The following is a 17,111-nucleotide window of genomic DNA, read 5'->3' as shown; positions in this document are numbered from 1 at the left end:
AGCACAGTGAGGTTGTTTCTATTATATTTTGTATTAAAAATAACTCTAAACCTTAGTGAAGTAATACAACCACTTAAGTTTTTTTTTTTTTTTTTTATGAATCTGCAGTTTGAGCCAGGTTCAGCTGGGTGGTTTTATTAGTCTATTAGGGTTTATTAAATAGCCTGAGCATGTTTAGGGCAGCATGGTTAGGAATCTGTAATTAAATGTGCTCATTCCTACAGTGTCTCTGAAATTTGGAAATTTGGAATCAAAATCAGTAAACATAGCATCAGTTGTGTATTAGTAAACTGACTCTTTGAGGGGAAAAACACCTGATTTGTGACATTTGCTGATATCCATGGAGTAAAGACTGCCACTGTGGCTTACTTCAGGCTACCCATGTGGAGTCATTAAACTTACAGTTTGGAAGAGATACGGACAGTCCGTTCTCACCAGCTAACATGCGCCAGCTGCAGACTCCACACACTCCTGTAAAACATCACTGTCCTAATCTCTTGATCTGCAAAGAATTTCAGGCAGGTTAACAAAATAAACACTTAATAAAATAGGATCGAGTAAGTGAGTGAAGGCTTTTGTGTAAAAGGGAAAGGAGGACATGAAAATAAAAGTAAGAATAAAGTTAGTAGTATATGAAATAAATGCCTATGATGTGGCGCTCAGTAGTTGCTGCAGGTGAATTAAGGATTTGCCTAAAACAAAGAGGTAATGAGCATTAATAGTGTTCACAGTGTACCTTGGGTAAAAACATACCAGCTGCTCAGGAAGAACAAAGACTTCCTGATGACAGATCAGAGAGCAATGAGGGGGACACTGCATCTTCAACAACATTCTTGCAAAAGGAGGGCAATATTTGCGTGATGTTTCTTGCAGCATTTTTTTAATGCATGGTGCTGACAGTGCCAAAATGATTCAGAAAAAGGATTGTTTTCCCAGGAAAAAAAAGGGCAGAATTGGAAATTTGGGATCTGTAAGGAGTTTGGGATTAGAAGGAGTTTGTATGTTATTGCAACGATATCTAAGAGCCTCTGCTAGTATATTTCGGCTGTTTAGAAAGCTGATTCCATCTGTATCAAGAATTTGCAGGAAGCTAATAAAACATTTACAGGATTCTAAATATGGAATAATTAGAGGTTCAACCAAAACAGTAGCTGTGGGTTTGTTTATAAAAAAAAATTCCTATATGAGAGAGTTTGTATAAAAATAATTAGCACGGTTTAATAATAAGCTGTTTGTTGAGAGCATGTCAGAATGTGGTCTGCAGATAACCATTGTAACCCCACAGAACTGATAAGATATAATATGAAAACCTTCCCAGTGTCCTTTTTGATTTCTAGTGGTAATTCTTCTTTTATTCTTGATGTTTTGGTGTCATTTTTTAACTAATTCTTTGAATATTGACTTTGTGAAGAAGATTAGACTAAGTTCTTAAACTGATAAATAAGACAAGATTCCATCTTCAACTTTTTGGTGCCTTATTTTATGATCCTTTTCTCATTTCCTCCTTCCCATGCTGTCCTTGGTTAGTCTCATCTTCATACTTCATATCGTTAGACCCAGTCCATTTCTGCTCTTAAATAGGTTTTCTCCTGTTCTGTTATTCCTTGCCAGCGGTGGCTGCGCAGGCAGCCCAACATGAAGGCAGGTTAAGAAAGAGGTTAGGGCCAACAGCAAGTGCTTAGAAGTTCCTGCCCTCATCACTCCCCCTTCTGGGTTCTTCTCTTACTCCTCCTGGGCACAGAGGTGCTTGCTGGTGGTAATTCCTCCCTGCCCACCTTTCCCTAGAACCTGTGCGTGCTGATGCCTCCTACAAACGGCAGAATGAAGGAAAGCCAGAAAGAGGTGAGTTTTGAGCTAGAATTTGATTTGGGGTTGTGAAAGGGTGGGGGATTGAATTGATTGAGGTTATAGAAATGGGAATAATTTGTAACTGCTCCGGTAGTCTACTGTTGGAACCTGAGTCGAACACCAGTAGACTCAAGTAATAGGATTTCAGAGGGTACAGGGGTGGTTGTCTGGGTTGGCCATTCCTAGTCAGCAGTAGTTACCTCACAGGAGGTTGAGATCTATAGACGAGACAAGTCATTGGCAGATGGGATTATTTTTGTTTCACCTTCTCTGTGCCTTTTCTGCTGCCATCTGTATCATCCTTCTTCTTTATCCTTTGCTTTTTGCCTGCTCTAGGTATAATTGAGTACATGTAGATATATGCTAAACCACCTCCCCTACCCTTCAGTGTTCTTTTGCTTCTGCACACTGGCATTAGTTGAAATCTGCTTAAATTAGCCCTGCAGCTAAAACCAGGAGAGAGTCTACTACACTTGGCTTAGTTGTAGTGCTGATGTCTTGTTTGTAAAGGAAATGCTAGGTAAGAGATTGACAACTGTTTGTGAAAGGATTTTTCCTGTGTGTAGCTGTGAAGTGCCAGAATTGACCCTTCAATTATGTCTTTAATGTGCTCTGCTGATTGCTTCAGCTTCTCATCTTCTTTCAAGGAATTGCTTATCTGAATAAAATGGGAAGGTAGTTGCATTCTAAGGATATGAAAACAAATAATCTTCTCACTGAATTTTTGAGTGCCTACTCTTACTTAAAGTACTCAAGTTAGGTAGGTCCCGAGTATTCAGAAATAAATAAGCTATGATACTTGCTCCTCTAGCTGTTTTTTGGCATAGTGGGATAGACTGACTGTCACAAAATGATGTGGAATTTGCCATGTGCAATGGAAATACAGTAGGGAATGACTAAATAACCCATGGTCTGAATTATTTGGGATATAGTGATGGTTGGTATCATTTTACTATTGATTTTTTAAGGTCTACAAGAAGTTTTAAACATGCTTAGTGTGGAAGCTTCTTAATGATATCACAAATTAAAAGATTCTAGGGGTATGTCTTTTTGAAGACTCTTGGAGCTTTGTGCCTAGAGTAAGAATTGACGTTTGGGGCTGGATAATACTTTGTTTTGGAAGGCTGTCCTGTGCATTTGTAGGATGCTTAGCCTCTTTTTACTATGTACAAGAGGCACTCTCCCTCTTGTGAAATGAAAAATATCTTCACACATTGACAAACGACCCTAGAGAGGTTGGGGGAGGATCTTGAGAAAGCCTTTCTGGTTTGCAGGACATTGGGAAGATGTTATTCACTATTGTCCTAAGGGCTTCAGAACCCTGTGTTTCTCCAGGCCCTTACTCAGCTGTCTTTACCATAGCAGGAAGAGCCTAAGAGGCTTTTTTGACTAGAGCTGGCTATGCTTCAATTGCAAAGTCATTTTGTCTCTGCCTTTGCTCTTGACTGCTTTCTTGGCCTTAATTCGCTGTCCATCCAGTCTTGACCAGCTTCTGTGTCACTGCAAACTTGGTGTCACTTTTTCCTCTTCTTTATAACGTGTCAGTTTTCCTAGTAATTAAGATCAAGGGATTTACATTATAGTTGAAACATGTAGACAATTTAATGAAATGTTTTTCTGCCAAGAACAATTCACTGTTATTTTTAAGATTATATTTAAATAAATAAATTTTTTGTTGTTGAACTAGCTAAAGTAATATTATTTAAATCTGTTTTGTGGCTAAAGTTTCTATAAAAACAGTGGTATACACTGAGCACTGATATGAGTGTTGAAGTGACTAAAGATAAAGGTTAATGATTTTATCTCATACAGATTTATTTTTAACTATTTAAAGTATATTTGGGTTCACATTAATACCAGGCACTGGATTAGTGCTCTAAATTACAGTTTTCTACTTTTTATTTTGTTTTTTTAAACCGAGCATTTTAGGAATACCTGCTGAATTTTCTACATGGCCTCTCTCTTTGAGCTACTGCCTAATTAGCTAGTTCTCTTTGGTGGTAGCTATATAGTAACTACCTTTGGATTTTTATTGTGATGTGTTAAAAGTTAGATTTTAAGACCTTGAAGGAGAGAGCATTTATTATTATAATTTTTTTTGCCTTTCTGAGGTCTTCTCAGTGGTTCAGTGTTTGCAAACTGGCATTGATGTGTACTTGCCATATATGATGCTCACTAATTCTAAGTTATTTGAAATTTTTGATGTTGCCCAGCCTCTGAGAGAGATAAATAGATTTAGATATTAACTAGTTTAATAATGTAACGGAAGATTTCACTACTAAAGTAAGTGTAGAACCTCCTTGTTTATACAATTATAAAGTCAGTCTAACTGAAAACAAATGAGCTAGATAATTACATTTTATATTTTCTTTTATAGGTAAAGAGAGACCTGTTCAGTCTTTGAAAACATCACGAGACACTTCACCCTCAAGTTCTTCAACAGTTCCTTCATCAAAGGTTTGTTATACTTATAAAATCAAATTAAAGAAAAATTGGAGTAAATGATATGAACTGTCTAGTACAAATACTTTTATTTTTTATTGCCATACATAGTGGGAGTAATTTGCTGCATTTAAAAACTTGACTCTTAAGTACCCACAACTTGAAAGTAGCTACCATAGTGAATGAACAGTTTTGTCATAAAATTTTTTTCCACAGGTTATGCTAAAATTAGTCCTTACTTCTGCCCTGGTTATCTTGACCATAACCAGGTGGCAGTGAATATTCAGTTGGGGTATATTAGATAGAGACATAGTGATAAAGTGGGATTTATTCCATGGATGCAAAAATGGTTTAATATCCACAAATCAATCAGTGTGCTACACCACATGAAGAAAATGAAGGATACAAATTTTATGACCATAGAAATATATGCGGAAAAAGCATTTGAGAGAATTAACATCCATCTGTGATAAAAATTCTGAATAAACTGGGTATAGGAGGAATGTACTTCAACATAGTAAAGGCTGCTGAGGGCCAGATCTGGACAGCTCCTGACATCAGACTCAGACGTCAGAGCAGCATCCAGAGGGAGAAACCAGCAGGCAAACACCAGACGCTGCTGAGACCAATCCACTTGGTTCTTTTTTCATTATTTTTGCTATTTTTTCCTTTTTCATGGCCTTTTTATTATTTTTATCTATTTTTTCCTTTTTCTTTTATTTTTGGTACATTATCTTTTCTTTCATGTCTCCTATTTTACTCCTACCTTTGATTACTCCATTGTCCCTTTCCTCTTTCCTTTTATTATTTATGGTACTTTTTCTGTGTTGCTTTTCTGTGTTCTCCTCTTTCAATTCATTACTAGCACTCTCTTCCCCTTTATCACATAATCACTTTTCTTTCCTTTGGTCTTCTCATATTTCTTTCCCTTTTTCCTACTATTCCCTTTCTCTTTCCACTGTTACTATTCTTTGCTTTGTGGTTGGTGATATTGCTATTGTGGTTGAAGGGTGGATAGCTTGTTTTGCTTTGATCTGCCAGTACCTATACAACAGCATACAAAATGTAGGGGCTGAGCCTCTTCGCCAGCTGGAGGGCAGTTCCCACCAATGAATGGGCCAATACAAGCAGGACCCAAATACAATAGGAGAGTCCATATAACCCACACAAAAGACATTCCTAGGGATTCCAGATCAGGAGATCAAGGAGTCTGCACCACAGGGTCCCACAGGACTCCTAACACACAAGGCCACTCCACAAGACAGAGATTCAAAGCAGATCAATCTAATACATAGAAACACAAGAGACAACTAAAATGGGGAGCCAAAGAAACAACCCACAAATAAAAGGAGGAATCTCCAGAAAAAGAGATAAGTGAAATCAAGGCAAGCAATTTATCAGACATAGAGTTCAAAGTAGTGGTTATAAGGATGCTCAAGGAACTTAGTGAGAACTGCAAGGAACTTAGTGGGAACTATATCAGCGTGAAAAAGGACATAGAAACCTTGGATAAGAACCAGTTGGAAATGAAGAATGTAGTTTCTGAAATGAAGAATACACTAGAAGGAATTAAAAACAGGCCAGATAAAGCAGAGGATCAAATCAGTGACTTGGAAGACAATGTAGAATAAAATGCCCCCTCAGAGCAACAAAACAAAAAAGACTCAAAATTATGAAGAGATAGAAACACAAGTCCAAAGGAAAAATTGGCAATGAATAAACCTATTAATAATAACTTTAAATGTGAATGGATTAAATGCTCTACCTTATGAGCATTCATAAGGTAGAGCATTATGTCATTATGTCAAAAGACATAAGGTAGCTGAATGGATAAGAAAACATGACCCACATATATGCTGTCTACAAGAGACCCATCTCAGAGCAAAAGATAAACACCAACTGAAAGTGAAGAATGGAAAAAAAAATTCCAAGCAAATGGACATGAAGAAAAAAGCTGGATAGCAATACTTATATAAGACAAAATAGACTTTAAAACAAAGGCCATAACAAGAGACAAAGAAGGTCACTACATAGTATTTAAGAGAGTAGTCCAACAAGAGGATATAACTCTTACACACACACATGCACTCAATATAGGTGTATCTAAATATATAAGGAAAACCTTGGAGGACTTTAAGAAAGATAGACTGCAATACAGCCCTTGTAGGGGATTTTAACACTTCCACTGTCAACAATGGATAGGCCTTCCAAACAAAGATCAACAAGGATATTGTGGCATTGAATGACACTCTTGATCAAATAGACTTAGTTGATATTTACAGAACATTTCACCCCAAAGAAGCAAAATACACATTCTTCTCAAATGTACATGAATCATTTTCAAAGATAGACCATATGGTAGGACACAAAACAAGCCTTACTAAATTCAAGAAAATTGAAATAGTATCAAGCATCTTCTCAGATCACAGTGACTTAAAACTAGAAATTAACCTCAAGGAAAAAACTCAAAAACATTCAAATATATGGAGGCTGAATAACAAGTTATTATATAATGAATGGGTTAGCAATGAGATCAAGGAAGAGATGAAAATGTATCTGGAAACAAACGAAAATGAACACACAACAAATGAAATCCTAAAGGACACAGTCCTGAGAGGGAAATTCATAGCATTACAAGCCTAACCTAACCCTACATCTAAAAGAACTAGAGGAACAACAACAAACGAAGGCCAGAGTAATCAAAAGAAATAATTGATATCAGAGCAGAATTAAATGACATAGAGATTGAAAAACCATTCAAAGGATCAATGAATCCAGGAGCTGGTTCTTTGAAAAGATAAAGGAAATTGATAAACCGTTCACCAGACTCATCAAGAAAAAAGGAGAGAAACACAGTTCACCTCACATAACCACATTAAAATTACAACTAAATCATAGAACAGCCATCACTTAGGATCATCAGAAATCGAGTTGATGGGGTGTCTGACAACTATGAAATTAAAGAAACCTCACCCATCCAGACTGGTAGGAGGGGCACAGACGCAGAATGGGCTTGTCCCACATCCATGCATGGTGGATAAAAATTTGAGAGGTATATCTCAGGAGCAAGGAGGCCCAGACCCACACCCGGCCCCCAGCCCAGGGTTCCAGTGCCAGAAAGATAAGTCCCCATAACTTCTGGCTATAAAAACCAGCAGGAATTGTGTCAGAAGAAATTTCTGGAGTCCCAAGGAGTTCCTCTTAAAGAACCCTCACATGGATTTACTCAGACTCACTCTTTCTGAGCTCCAGCACCGGGGTGGCAGCTTGAAAGGCTCAGTGGCATACAGGGAGGAACTGAAGTGTTTGGCATCAAGGCGAGAACTAGGGGACAGCTTTCTCTCAGATGGATATGTAGGCAGAGGCCATTGTTCTTTTTCTGAACCTTCCCTTCACAGAGCCACAAAGCTGGCAGGCAGGTAACATCTGAGACTCCATCAACCTGACTAACACTGTTTGCCCTGCCCTGGAGATCCCCTGAGACTCTGTCCCACCCAACTTACAGCTGTTAACAGTAGCATATGAATAGTTGGTCTTGGCTCATGTTTCACAACTTCCTAAATCCTCTCAAACAGACAACAGCTGGCCTCAGTGAGCCCCCAGCCCCTATACTTCTTCTTTGGTGGCCCCAGGCCCTGCACTAGCAGCAGCCAGCCTAGATTCACACCTTGGCTTCACCTGGGAATCTCCAAGCCCAGCACAAGTAGCAGCCATCTCAGATTGCTTTATAGCTCAGGCAGGGTGTCCTGGAGCAAAAAACAGGTGGGGTCTGACCTTGGCCTGACACATAGCAACAGCAATCCTGACAAAGAAGAACAAAATTGGAGGAATCATGCTATCTGATATCAAACTATACTACAAGGCTATAGTAATTAAACCAGCATTGTACTGGCATAAAAACAGACACAGATCATTGGAACAGAATAGAGAGCTCAGAAATAAACCCATGTGTTTATGGTCAATTAATATTTAACAAAGGGGACACGAGCATACAATGGAATAAAGATAGTCTCTTCAATAAGTTGTGCTGAGAACTGGACTGTTATATGCAAAAAAAAAAAAAAAAGAAAGAAATGGACCACCTATTTACACTATACACCAGAATAAACTCAAAATGGATAAAAGACTTAAATGTAATTTGGGGTATCATAAACATCCTAATAGAAAACATAGGCAGTAAAATTTTAGATACCCTACATAGCATATTTTTGCCGATATATCTCCTGGGGCAAGGGAAATAAAGTAAAAAATAAGCAGATGGGACTACATCAAGTTAAAAAGTTTCTGCACAGGTAAAGAAACCAGAAGCAAAATGAAAAGGGAACTGACTGTATGGGAGACCGTATTTGCCAATGATACATTGGACAAGGTATTCATTTCCAAAGTATATAAAGAAATTGTACAACTCAACATCAGGAAGACAAATAATTTAATTAAAAAAATGGGCAAAGGACCTGAATAGACACCCAGGAGGACATAGAGATGCCCCATAGACATATGAAAAGATGTTCCGCATCACTGGCCATCAGAGAGACATCAGTTAAAGCCACAATGAGCTATCTCATCTCACACCTGCCAAAATGGCTATCATTAGTAAATCAGCAATCAAATGCAGAGAAAGGGGGACCCTGGTGCACTGTTGGTGGGAATGCAGACTGGTGCAGGCACTGTGGAAAAACAGTATAGAGTTTCCTCAAAACATTAAAAATGGAACTGGTTTTGATCCAGTGATTCCACTGCTCGGAATATACCTCAAGAATCCTAAAATACCAGTTCAAAAGAATTTATGCATGCTTGTGTTCATAGCAGTGCTATTTACAATAGCCAAGATTTGGAAACAGCATGAATGCCCATCAGTAGATGAATGGATTAAACAACAGGTACATTTACACAATGGAATAGTATGCTGCAGAAAAAAAGGAAGGAATTTCTGATATTTGCGAAAACATGGATAGAACTAGAAATTAATAAACTAAGTGAAATAAGTCACAGTGAAAGTCAAATCTATGATCTCACTTATAAGAGGATTCTGATGAACAAAGTAAACTAATGAGCAAAATAGAACCAGAGGCATGGAATCATGGAATAGACTGACAACTGTAGGCCAGGGGGAAGATGGGGACATATTGAAAGAAGGTGAAGGGATTAGTTAAAAAACACACACGAAGTACCCTTAGACATGGACAACAGTGTGAGGACTGACTATGGAAGTGGGGAGCGGGAAGCGGGGTGGAGGGTGATGAAAGGTGAAAAAAATGAGGCATCTGTAATAGCATAAATTATAAGAAAAAATAAATAATAAGGGAAAAAACAAACAAAATTTCTCAAGCCCTAAAAAAATTTGTTACAATGTCTACATTATCCAAGGAACCTACAGATTCAGTGCAATCCCTATCAAAATTCCAGTGTCATTTTTCACAGAAATAGAACAATCCTAACATTTGTATACAACTAAAAAAGACCCCACATAGCCAAAGTAATCTTGAGAAATGAGAATAAGACTGGAGGCATCACAGTTGCTGATTTCAAACTATATTACAAAGCTGTAGTGATCAAAACAATATGGTATCGGCTTAAAAATGCACACAGATTAATGGACCAGAATAGAGACCTCAGAAATAAACCCATGCATATATGGTCAATTAATTTACAACAAAGGAATAAGGAATATAAAATGGGGAGAAAACCATCTTTTCAGTAATGTCTGTTGGGAGAACTGGGTAGCCATATACTTAAAGAATAAAATTAGACCCCTATTTTACATTATAAGCAAAAATCAACTCTGAGTAGATTATAAAGCCTTGAGTATAAGGCCTGAAATTTTAGCAGTCCTAGAAGAAAACCTAGGTGGTAAGCTGCTTGACATTGGTCTTAGTAGTGATTTTTTGGATTTGACACCAAATGCAAAGGCAAAAGAAAAAAAAGCAAATAACTAAATAAACAAACAAATGGGACTATATCAAATTAAAAAGCTTCTGCACATCAAAGGAAATCATCAACAAAATGAAAAGGCAACTTACAGAATGGAAGAAAATATTTGCCAATCATATATCCAATAAGGGGTTAATATCTGAAATGTATAAAGAACTTAAACAATTCAACAGGGAAAACCCCCAAAATTCTATTAAGAAATAGTCAAGAGAACCTGAATAGAAATTTTTCCATAAAAGTTATAGTACAAATAACCAACAGGTATATGAAAAGGTTCTGAACATCAGTAAGTGAAATAGAGAAAGTACTGTATGATCTCACTTATATATGTGGAATCTAAAAATGGATTCACAGGAACAGAGATGAGAAAGGCAGTTACCCGGGACTGGGGCGGGGGGGGTCGGGTAAAAGATGTTGGTCAAAAAATACAGACTTCTAGCTATAAGATGAGTTCTAGGGATCTAATGCACAGCATAGTGATTATAGCTAATAATAATATATATTTGAAAGTTGCTAAGATATCTTAAATGTTCTCACCACAAAAAAGACGTAATTATGTGAGGGGAAGCAGGTTTTTTCTAACACTATGGTTATAATTATCTTGCAGTTTTAAAATGTAGGTATATGTCTCCATTTTATAGAAAAGGCTCAGAAGTTAAATAATTTCTTGAAGGATATAACTACTCTTCACTACATCATTTTTCCATGTCTTACCTTCCCAGCAACCCAAAACATGTTGAAAAGATGATTCATGGTTCTAATCTTTAAAACTTAAAAATTTTGAGGTGTTACTCTATCTGTTCTCTATAGATAGAGATTTTCTTCACTAACCCCATACTCTTACTATTATTACATCTATTTTCTTCTTTACTTTTTGTTCTTCTGTCTTTGGTATGTTTGGTTTTTCAGCAAGAGTAGATATCACTTGGCAGTCTGTGCTGGTGTTCGGGGTACAGCTGTTCTCTGCCTCAAACGGAAAAGAGAAAAAGGTGTCTTTGTGACAACTTCTGTCTTTAAAACTTTCCCAGCAGCCTGGGGATTATAGAATGCTGGGCTTTGAAGAGGACAGGTTGATTGGATTTTTTGTTTTTTGTTTTTTGTCTTACTCTGTCAAGAGTGCTTTACCCATCTGAAAAACTGGCTTGTTTTTCTTGTCATAGAGAAATGAAAGAAGAGTAAGTAGTACTTGCTCATCCATGTCACTCTGATTATTTAAATTATGATATATGAAATATTCATTTCCCCTAAACTAGAATGCCATATAGATATAAGTTACAATATAACATTTTATGGCATATGTTAAAAAATATTTAGTGGGAAACAATGATAATGGATTTTAGATATTTTTGTCTGGACAGTTGATGTAGATGTTTGTATTTTTGTCTTAAGTTGGAATCAGAATTTCAGCATTTTAGGTTTGTAATCATTTTATATATTTGGAAAGTGCAGCCTCCTGTCATCTTTTGCCCAGAGTTACATGGTAGCTGTGGAAAGCTTTATTGCCTAGATTTCCTGATTTGGTGGAAGAATTTTTCTTTTAAACATTATGGCTGCCCTCATGTAGGGAAGTCAGGGGCCTTTGTTCAGAACTTATTTTCTGCTTTTAAAAGTTAGATTTTTTAAAGATTTTATTTTTTTATTTTTAGAGAGAGGGGAAGGGAGGGAAAAAGAGAGGGAGAGAAACATCAATGTGTGGTTGCCTCTTGCATGCCCCCAAATGGGGACCTGGCCCACAACCCAGGCATGTGCCCTGACTGGGAATCAGACAGGTGACCCTTTGGTTCACAGGCCGGACACTCAGTCCACTGAGCCACACCAACCAAGTAAAAGTTTCGAGTGAGTTTTTCAAATATACAGATTTAATGATGGATGAGTAGAGGATTGAGTTATAGAAGATTTTGCTTCCTTTATTATTGGAGATAACTTACAATGTTTGTTTTGTCTTTATAATTTTCTCTTCAAAACTGATACCACCAAAAAGTGAGGCATAATTTTTTCTTTGATACATTTGTACATGTTTTTCTTTTAACTTTAAAAAAACTTTTAAACTCATTACTAAGTAATAATAAAGATATTATTTATACATTTTTAACTTTATGTATGGGGTGGGCCTTGGAGTTAGATATTTATGCTTCTTCAATAGCTGTGGAATCACTCCACATAAATGCATTGTTACTATCTTCCAGTAAACATTATGGATGGCACTCCAGTAGTTTGGTGAATCGAATAAGCTATGGAAGGAGGTCAAGGGCCTTTTTGTTTCAGAAGACCTAGTTTTAAGTTTCCAGCTCAGCACAGTAACTTTGGGAAGTCACTGTTTGATTTTGACATTCAATTTCTTCATTTATAACTTGGGTAATAAAGTCTACCCTAGCAACCTTCATGGAGTACCACTTAATTAAAAAAAATTTTTTTTTGGTTTTTATATGAAAGCATTTTATAGATGGTAGTGTATCATAACAGGGATTACTGGCTCTTCTATCTGGAGGAGATATTTTTGGAATCAGTTGTGTGACTTTTGAAAAGAGGTGGGGACAAGATTAGAGGTGAAGGGACTGATTGATGAAAATGTACACTAGTGAAATAGAATGGAATGAGGGAGTTACTATAAAGGCCTAAGGCAAGAATTTTTCTAATTTGTGTCTTACAATTTTTACTTCTTATTCTGTAACATAGGTTTGTAAAAGGCATTAGGAGAATCATAAGTGATCCAAAAATACCCATTTTATTTTCTTCATTTTTATATTGATCCCATGAACTGATTGATTTTTAAATATGTTTTAGTTTTTACAACAGATTTATAGCAATAAATATGGAAAAGAAAGAAAAACTAGAGTATCAGGCACTTGCTTAGATGCTTTCAGTTCTGTTCACTCTCAGTGATTCTCACAACTACTTGTAATATAGTGACTATTGTTAATTTTTTAAAAATTTTATATAGTACTATATTAGTTCCAGGTATACAACATAGAGATTAGACATTTATATAATTTATAAAATGATCACCTGATAAGTCTAGTAAAACTGAATATTATTAACTCCTATTTCATAAATGAGGAAACCAAAACTCAACAATGTCAAAAATCATTTGCCTGGCAAGTGATGAAACTGCCATTGTAACCCATGTCTGTGTGTAACTCCATATCCCATTTCTTGTTCAGTCTTGTCTGTTGCTGAGGAAGGGAAGTAATAGTAGTATCAAAAAATGAAATTTAAGTCTATTGATTTTGTGTAAAGAGTAGGATTTATATAAATTATTACAAATTATAAAAATAGCATATCTGGGCTTTTCTTTGCATTCATTACTAATTTACCTTGATGAAGTTTTGGCATTATTTATTTCATTGAACATAATTAAAGATAGAAATTTGAAATCTAAAAGATGTTTCGTATGTTCTAAATACTATTATTAGTATATTAGTTCATTGTTAGTGTCTTTTGTTTTGTTCCTCAGATGAATTTCTGAACTTTTATATAAATGGAATTAAGAGATCTTATCTATATGTCCCAAAGGAATTGCTATGTAAAGAAATTCCATGTTGAATATTTTTTAAAAAGCAAATAAAGCGTGTACTTGTTCTCTATATGTATTTGAAGGCTTGTATGATTTTAAGTTTAAGTGGATGTACTTCTTAATGTATTTGAAGTTTAAAAGCCCTTGAGAATTGTATCAGGACTGTTCTTTTGTTTTGGTTAGGTGTTAGACAAATCCAAGTTCCTAAATGAAAAGGAACATGCTGAAGCTGCAAGCAAGTGGGCTGCTGAAAAGCTAGAGAAGGCAGATGAAAGTAACTTACCTGAAATTTCTGAGTATGAGGTAAGGCATAATTTCTCCCTTATGTTTCACATTTGAGAGTTTAGTCTAGATTTTAAATTATGGGCAGAAAATATTTGGTTCTAGTATTTTAAAATATATTTGGGGAAAATATCCTTATGGATTATCAAAATGTATCAGATAGTAATAGTATGAATAAGAATGATTGAATTCAATAATTCTGCTGTGTCAGTGCCTCCAGTGGTTTAGAAGTGTCACAATAGTATAAATATGAATTAAAAGGAAAATGCATTATTTATATGCTGCTTTTATAGGCTTTGCTGTTAAATGTATCTCTAGAAGTTATGCTAAGCCACTAGTCATAAATGAGTGAATTCAAATAGAAATCTAATTAGACTTTGAGTCTTGGACTGTATTGATGTTGTATGTTCTAGTCTATGTAAATTATTTCATAAATATCCCAGAAATGAAGTTATGCATTGTTTGGGCTACTATGACCTTTGATGAATTTGGAGTACCAGAAGATTAGAGTGTTTTTGGGTCCTTAGAATACTGTTTCTGAAGTATTTATGTTATAATGATTGAAAATGAACTGAAAAATTTCTTTATAACCTATAACATCTCTAGTAGGGAAATAATAGATGTTTTATAAGCAAAATTAAGCTTGAGGATTTGGTGCTTGAGGAATTATTTTGACATGATAGGCAGAGAATATAAAAATCTTTCTACCATGACAAATTATGTTTCTTTGGAAGGGATTTATAGCTTTTCAGTATATTTTGGATGCCTTTCATGGAACGTCCTGATAAAAGGGATCAAGCACTGGAATTTGATATACAAATTATATACCTGCGTACATCTTCATAGACTAGGAAAAGATCCTTTCCAAAATAACTAATGTACACAGCTCCTGGAAAGGACAAAGCAGTGCTGACCCTATCCATACTTATGCAAATGGAGACTTTCTTATTATTTGTAATTTAATATCAATTATTCTTAAGTACGTCAAGGTTTTCATGTTATTATAGCTATAAAATCAATATTTGTACAGATTTTTCAGTAAATTGTTCAAAAACATCAAGCTTTTCCTCTTTGGTATCTTTCTAGTACTATTTAAATGCATGAATAACACAGTGATGCATTTAAGATGGTCATTTTGCTTATTTTCTTTGATAATTTAGAATAATGGTTTTTATATTAGTAATAGATATAAATGCCTCAAAATTGCTATTTTGGAGAACTAATAATTTCTCTCAGGGTACTTAAAATAAAAAACCTCCAAGAACACTACATTGTTGTTTGTTAAATACTATATATTCAATTAGCAAGGTTTTTATTAAGATACACAGGGTCCGGCACAAGTAACACCCCCTTTTTTAAAGTTACAAAATCATAAGCATGTAATCTATAACATAACAATATCACACTCAAGCACATCATATGACATTTTAGGTAAAATGTTCAAATAGAAATACAAATTATTACACCCATATTATTACCTTACCAACCACACTCAAGCGGGCCTTACTTCTGCTGTACCCTGTGTTTATTCTCCCTTACCCACCCCCATCATTTTTTAATCTCTTAAATTAAAATAAATCATTGTTTACCTTCCCCAGATTTTAAATATTCTACTTAATTTCATTTATTATTGCTTGACTGGATTTTGACTGAATAGGCAGTAACATTGGATCTAGAAAGAATTTTTTAAAACCTCCTTATTTTTTTTTATAAAACGTGCCCAGAATTTCCTAGATTTTGAATTAATGAAAAGTAAGTAACCCTAAAAAAATCTGTAGGAAGTGTCAGATCAGATATGATCTCTGTTGAACCAGAGGCAAAAGGAGAGTAGAATGAGATAACTTGAGTATGTTTGTTACTTGTTGTATGCCATTAATGTTGAGAAGTAGCACTATGGTTATAGCATTATGTAAAGTATTTCAAGTTAAACTGATATTTTTCATGCTGGAAATAAAGCAGTTGGAAAATTTTTATTTGGAGAATTTTTATTTTATAATGTTTTTTTAATTTAAATATTTTATATTCTGTTTTTTGTTGAAAAGTTTAATTCCACCATATTGTATTAACATTTTGCTCAGATAGTTAACATTTGTTCTTGGGTGGTTGTTAAATAATTACTCATTTCAGTGATCCATGCTGTTTGCAATACAGACTTTTTGAGAATTTTGACCTTGGTTCTGTAAACTCACATCTGATTTGAAAGAATAAACTGGAAGGAAAAAAGAACTTTAATGCTTGGAAAGAGTTTGGTATAGAGCACTATGTGTATATGTGTGTGTGTGCATGTTTAAATTTAGTTGTGACAGTATTTTATATTAGCTGTTTAAATGATTGTGTACTTCAGAAACATTGTGTAGGTTTATTTTTATGAGTAGAGATTAAACATTTAGGTTTCTACTTTCTTTTCTCTTGCTGCCACCAATATAGGTTTAAGCAGTTTGGTTGGGAGACCAGATAGTTTTTAGGTGAGGTCCAATGAAATTAATGATATGTTTAGTGATACACATAAATACTGAGGAATGTTGTAGTTCATTCTTCTGATTAGTTTTATAATTTTACCTTGTGGCCACTAATAGAGAATTTCCCAAAGTATTTGATAAAATAGTAACTCTGAAGGGTCCTAATGGTCTGGGGAAGGAAAGAAAGATTCTTTTAGCCCTGGCTGGCATAGCTCAGTGGATTGAGCGCGGGCTGCGAACCAAAGTGTCGCAGGTTCTATTCCCAGTCAGGGTACATGCCTGGGTTGCAGGCCACAGCCCCCAGCAACCACACATTGATGTTTCTCTCTCTCTCTCTTTCTCCCTCCCTTCCCTCTCTAAGAATAATAAATAAATTAAAAATCTTAAAAAAAAAAGAAAGACATTCTTTTAGCCAGTGTGTTTGGGAAAAGTTAGGTTGATTGTGATTATTCAGCACTTTCTAGAGAATTTTAATATGTTAATATGCTCAACTGTGGTCTGTGAAAGGAGGATGAATAATAAAATTTGCATAATTTATCAAACATGAATTTTTTTCACAGTGCATATTTTAAGATTAGTGTTTTAAGGCACATGTTTCAGAAAATAATACTATACTGGCTTTCTCATAGTTGGTT

At 35.4% G+C, this 17,111-nt stretch overlaps 1 protein-coding gene across 8 annotated transcripts in view; it reads left to right on the top strand.

The window, feature by feature from the left end:
- The window catches only part of PPHLN1 (periphilin 1), a 103,424-nt gene that overhangs the window by 46,535 nt on the left and 39,778 nt on the right, over positions 1–17,111 (top strand). For 4 of the 8 annotated variants that reach the window (XM_028531836.2, XM_028531838.2, XM_036019162.1 and 1 more), the window contains 3 exons: positions 1,786–1,842; positions 4,226–4,305; positions 13,919–14,038. In XM_028531836.2, coding sequence (XP_028387637.1) covers positions 1,786–1,842; positions 4,226–4,305; positions 13,919–14,038 — 257 coding nt within the window. The remainder of the gene's footprint in view (positions 1–1,785; positions 1,843–4,225; positions 4,306–13,918; positions 14,039–17,111) is intronic. The other 4 variants (XM_028531837.2, XM_028531839.2, XM_036019166.1 and 1 more) reach the window with 1 other exon arrangement.

The sequence above is a fragment of the Phyllostomus discolor genome, chromosome 2 (assembly GCF_004126475.2).
Source record: "Phyllostomus discolor isolate MPI-MPIP mPhyDis1 chromosome 2, mPhyDis1.pri.v3, whole genome shotgun sequence".
Lineage (NCBI taxonomy): Eukaryota > Metazoa > Chordata > Mammalia > Chiroptera > Phyllostomidae > Phyllostomus > Phyllostomus discolor.
The sequence above is the reverse complement of the archived record's forward strand: the minus strand, read 5'-3'. Positions and strand labels throughout refer to the sequence as shown.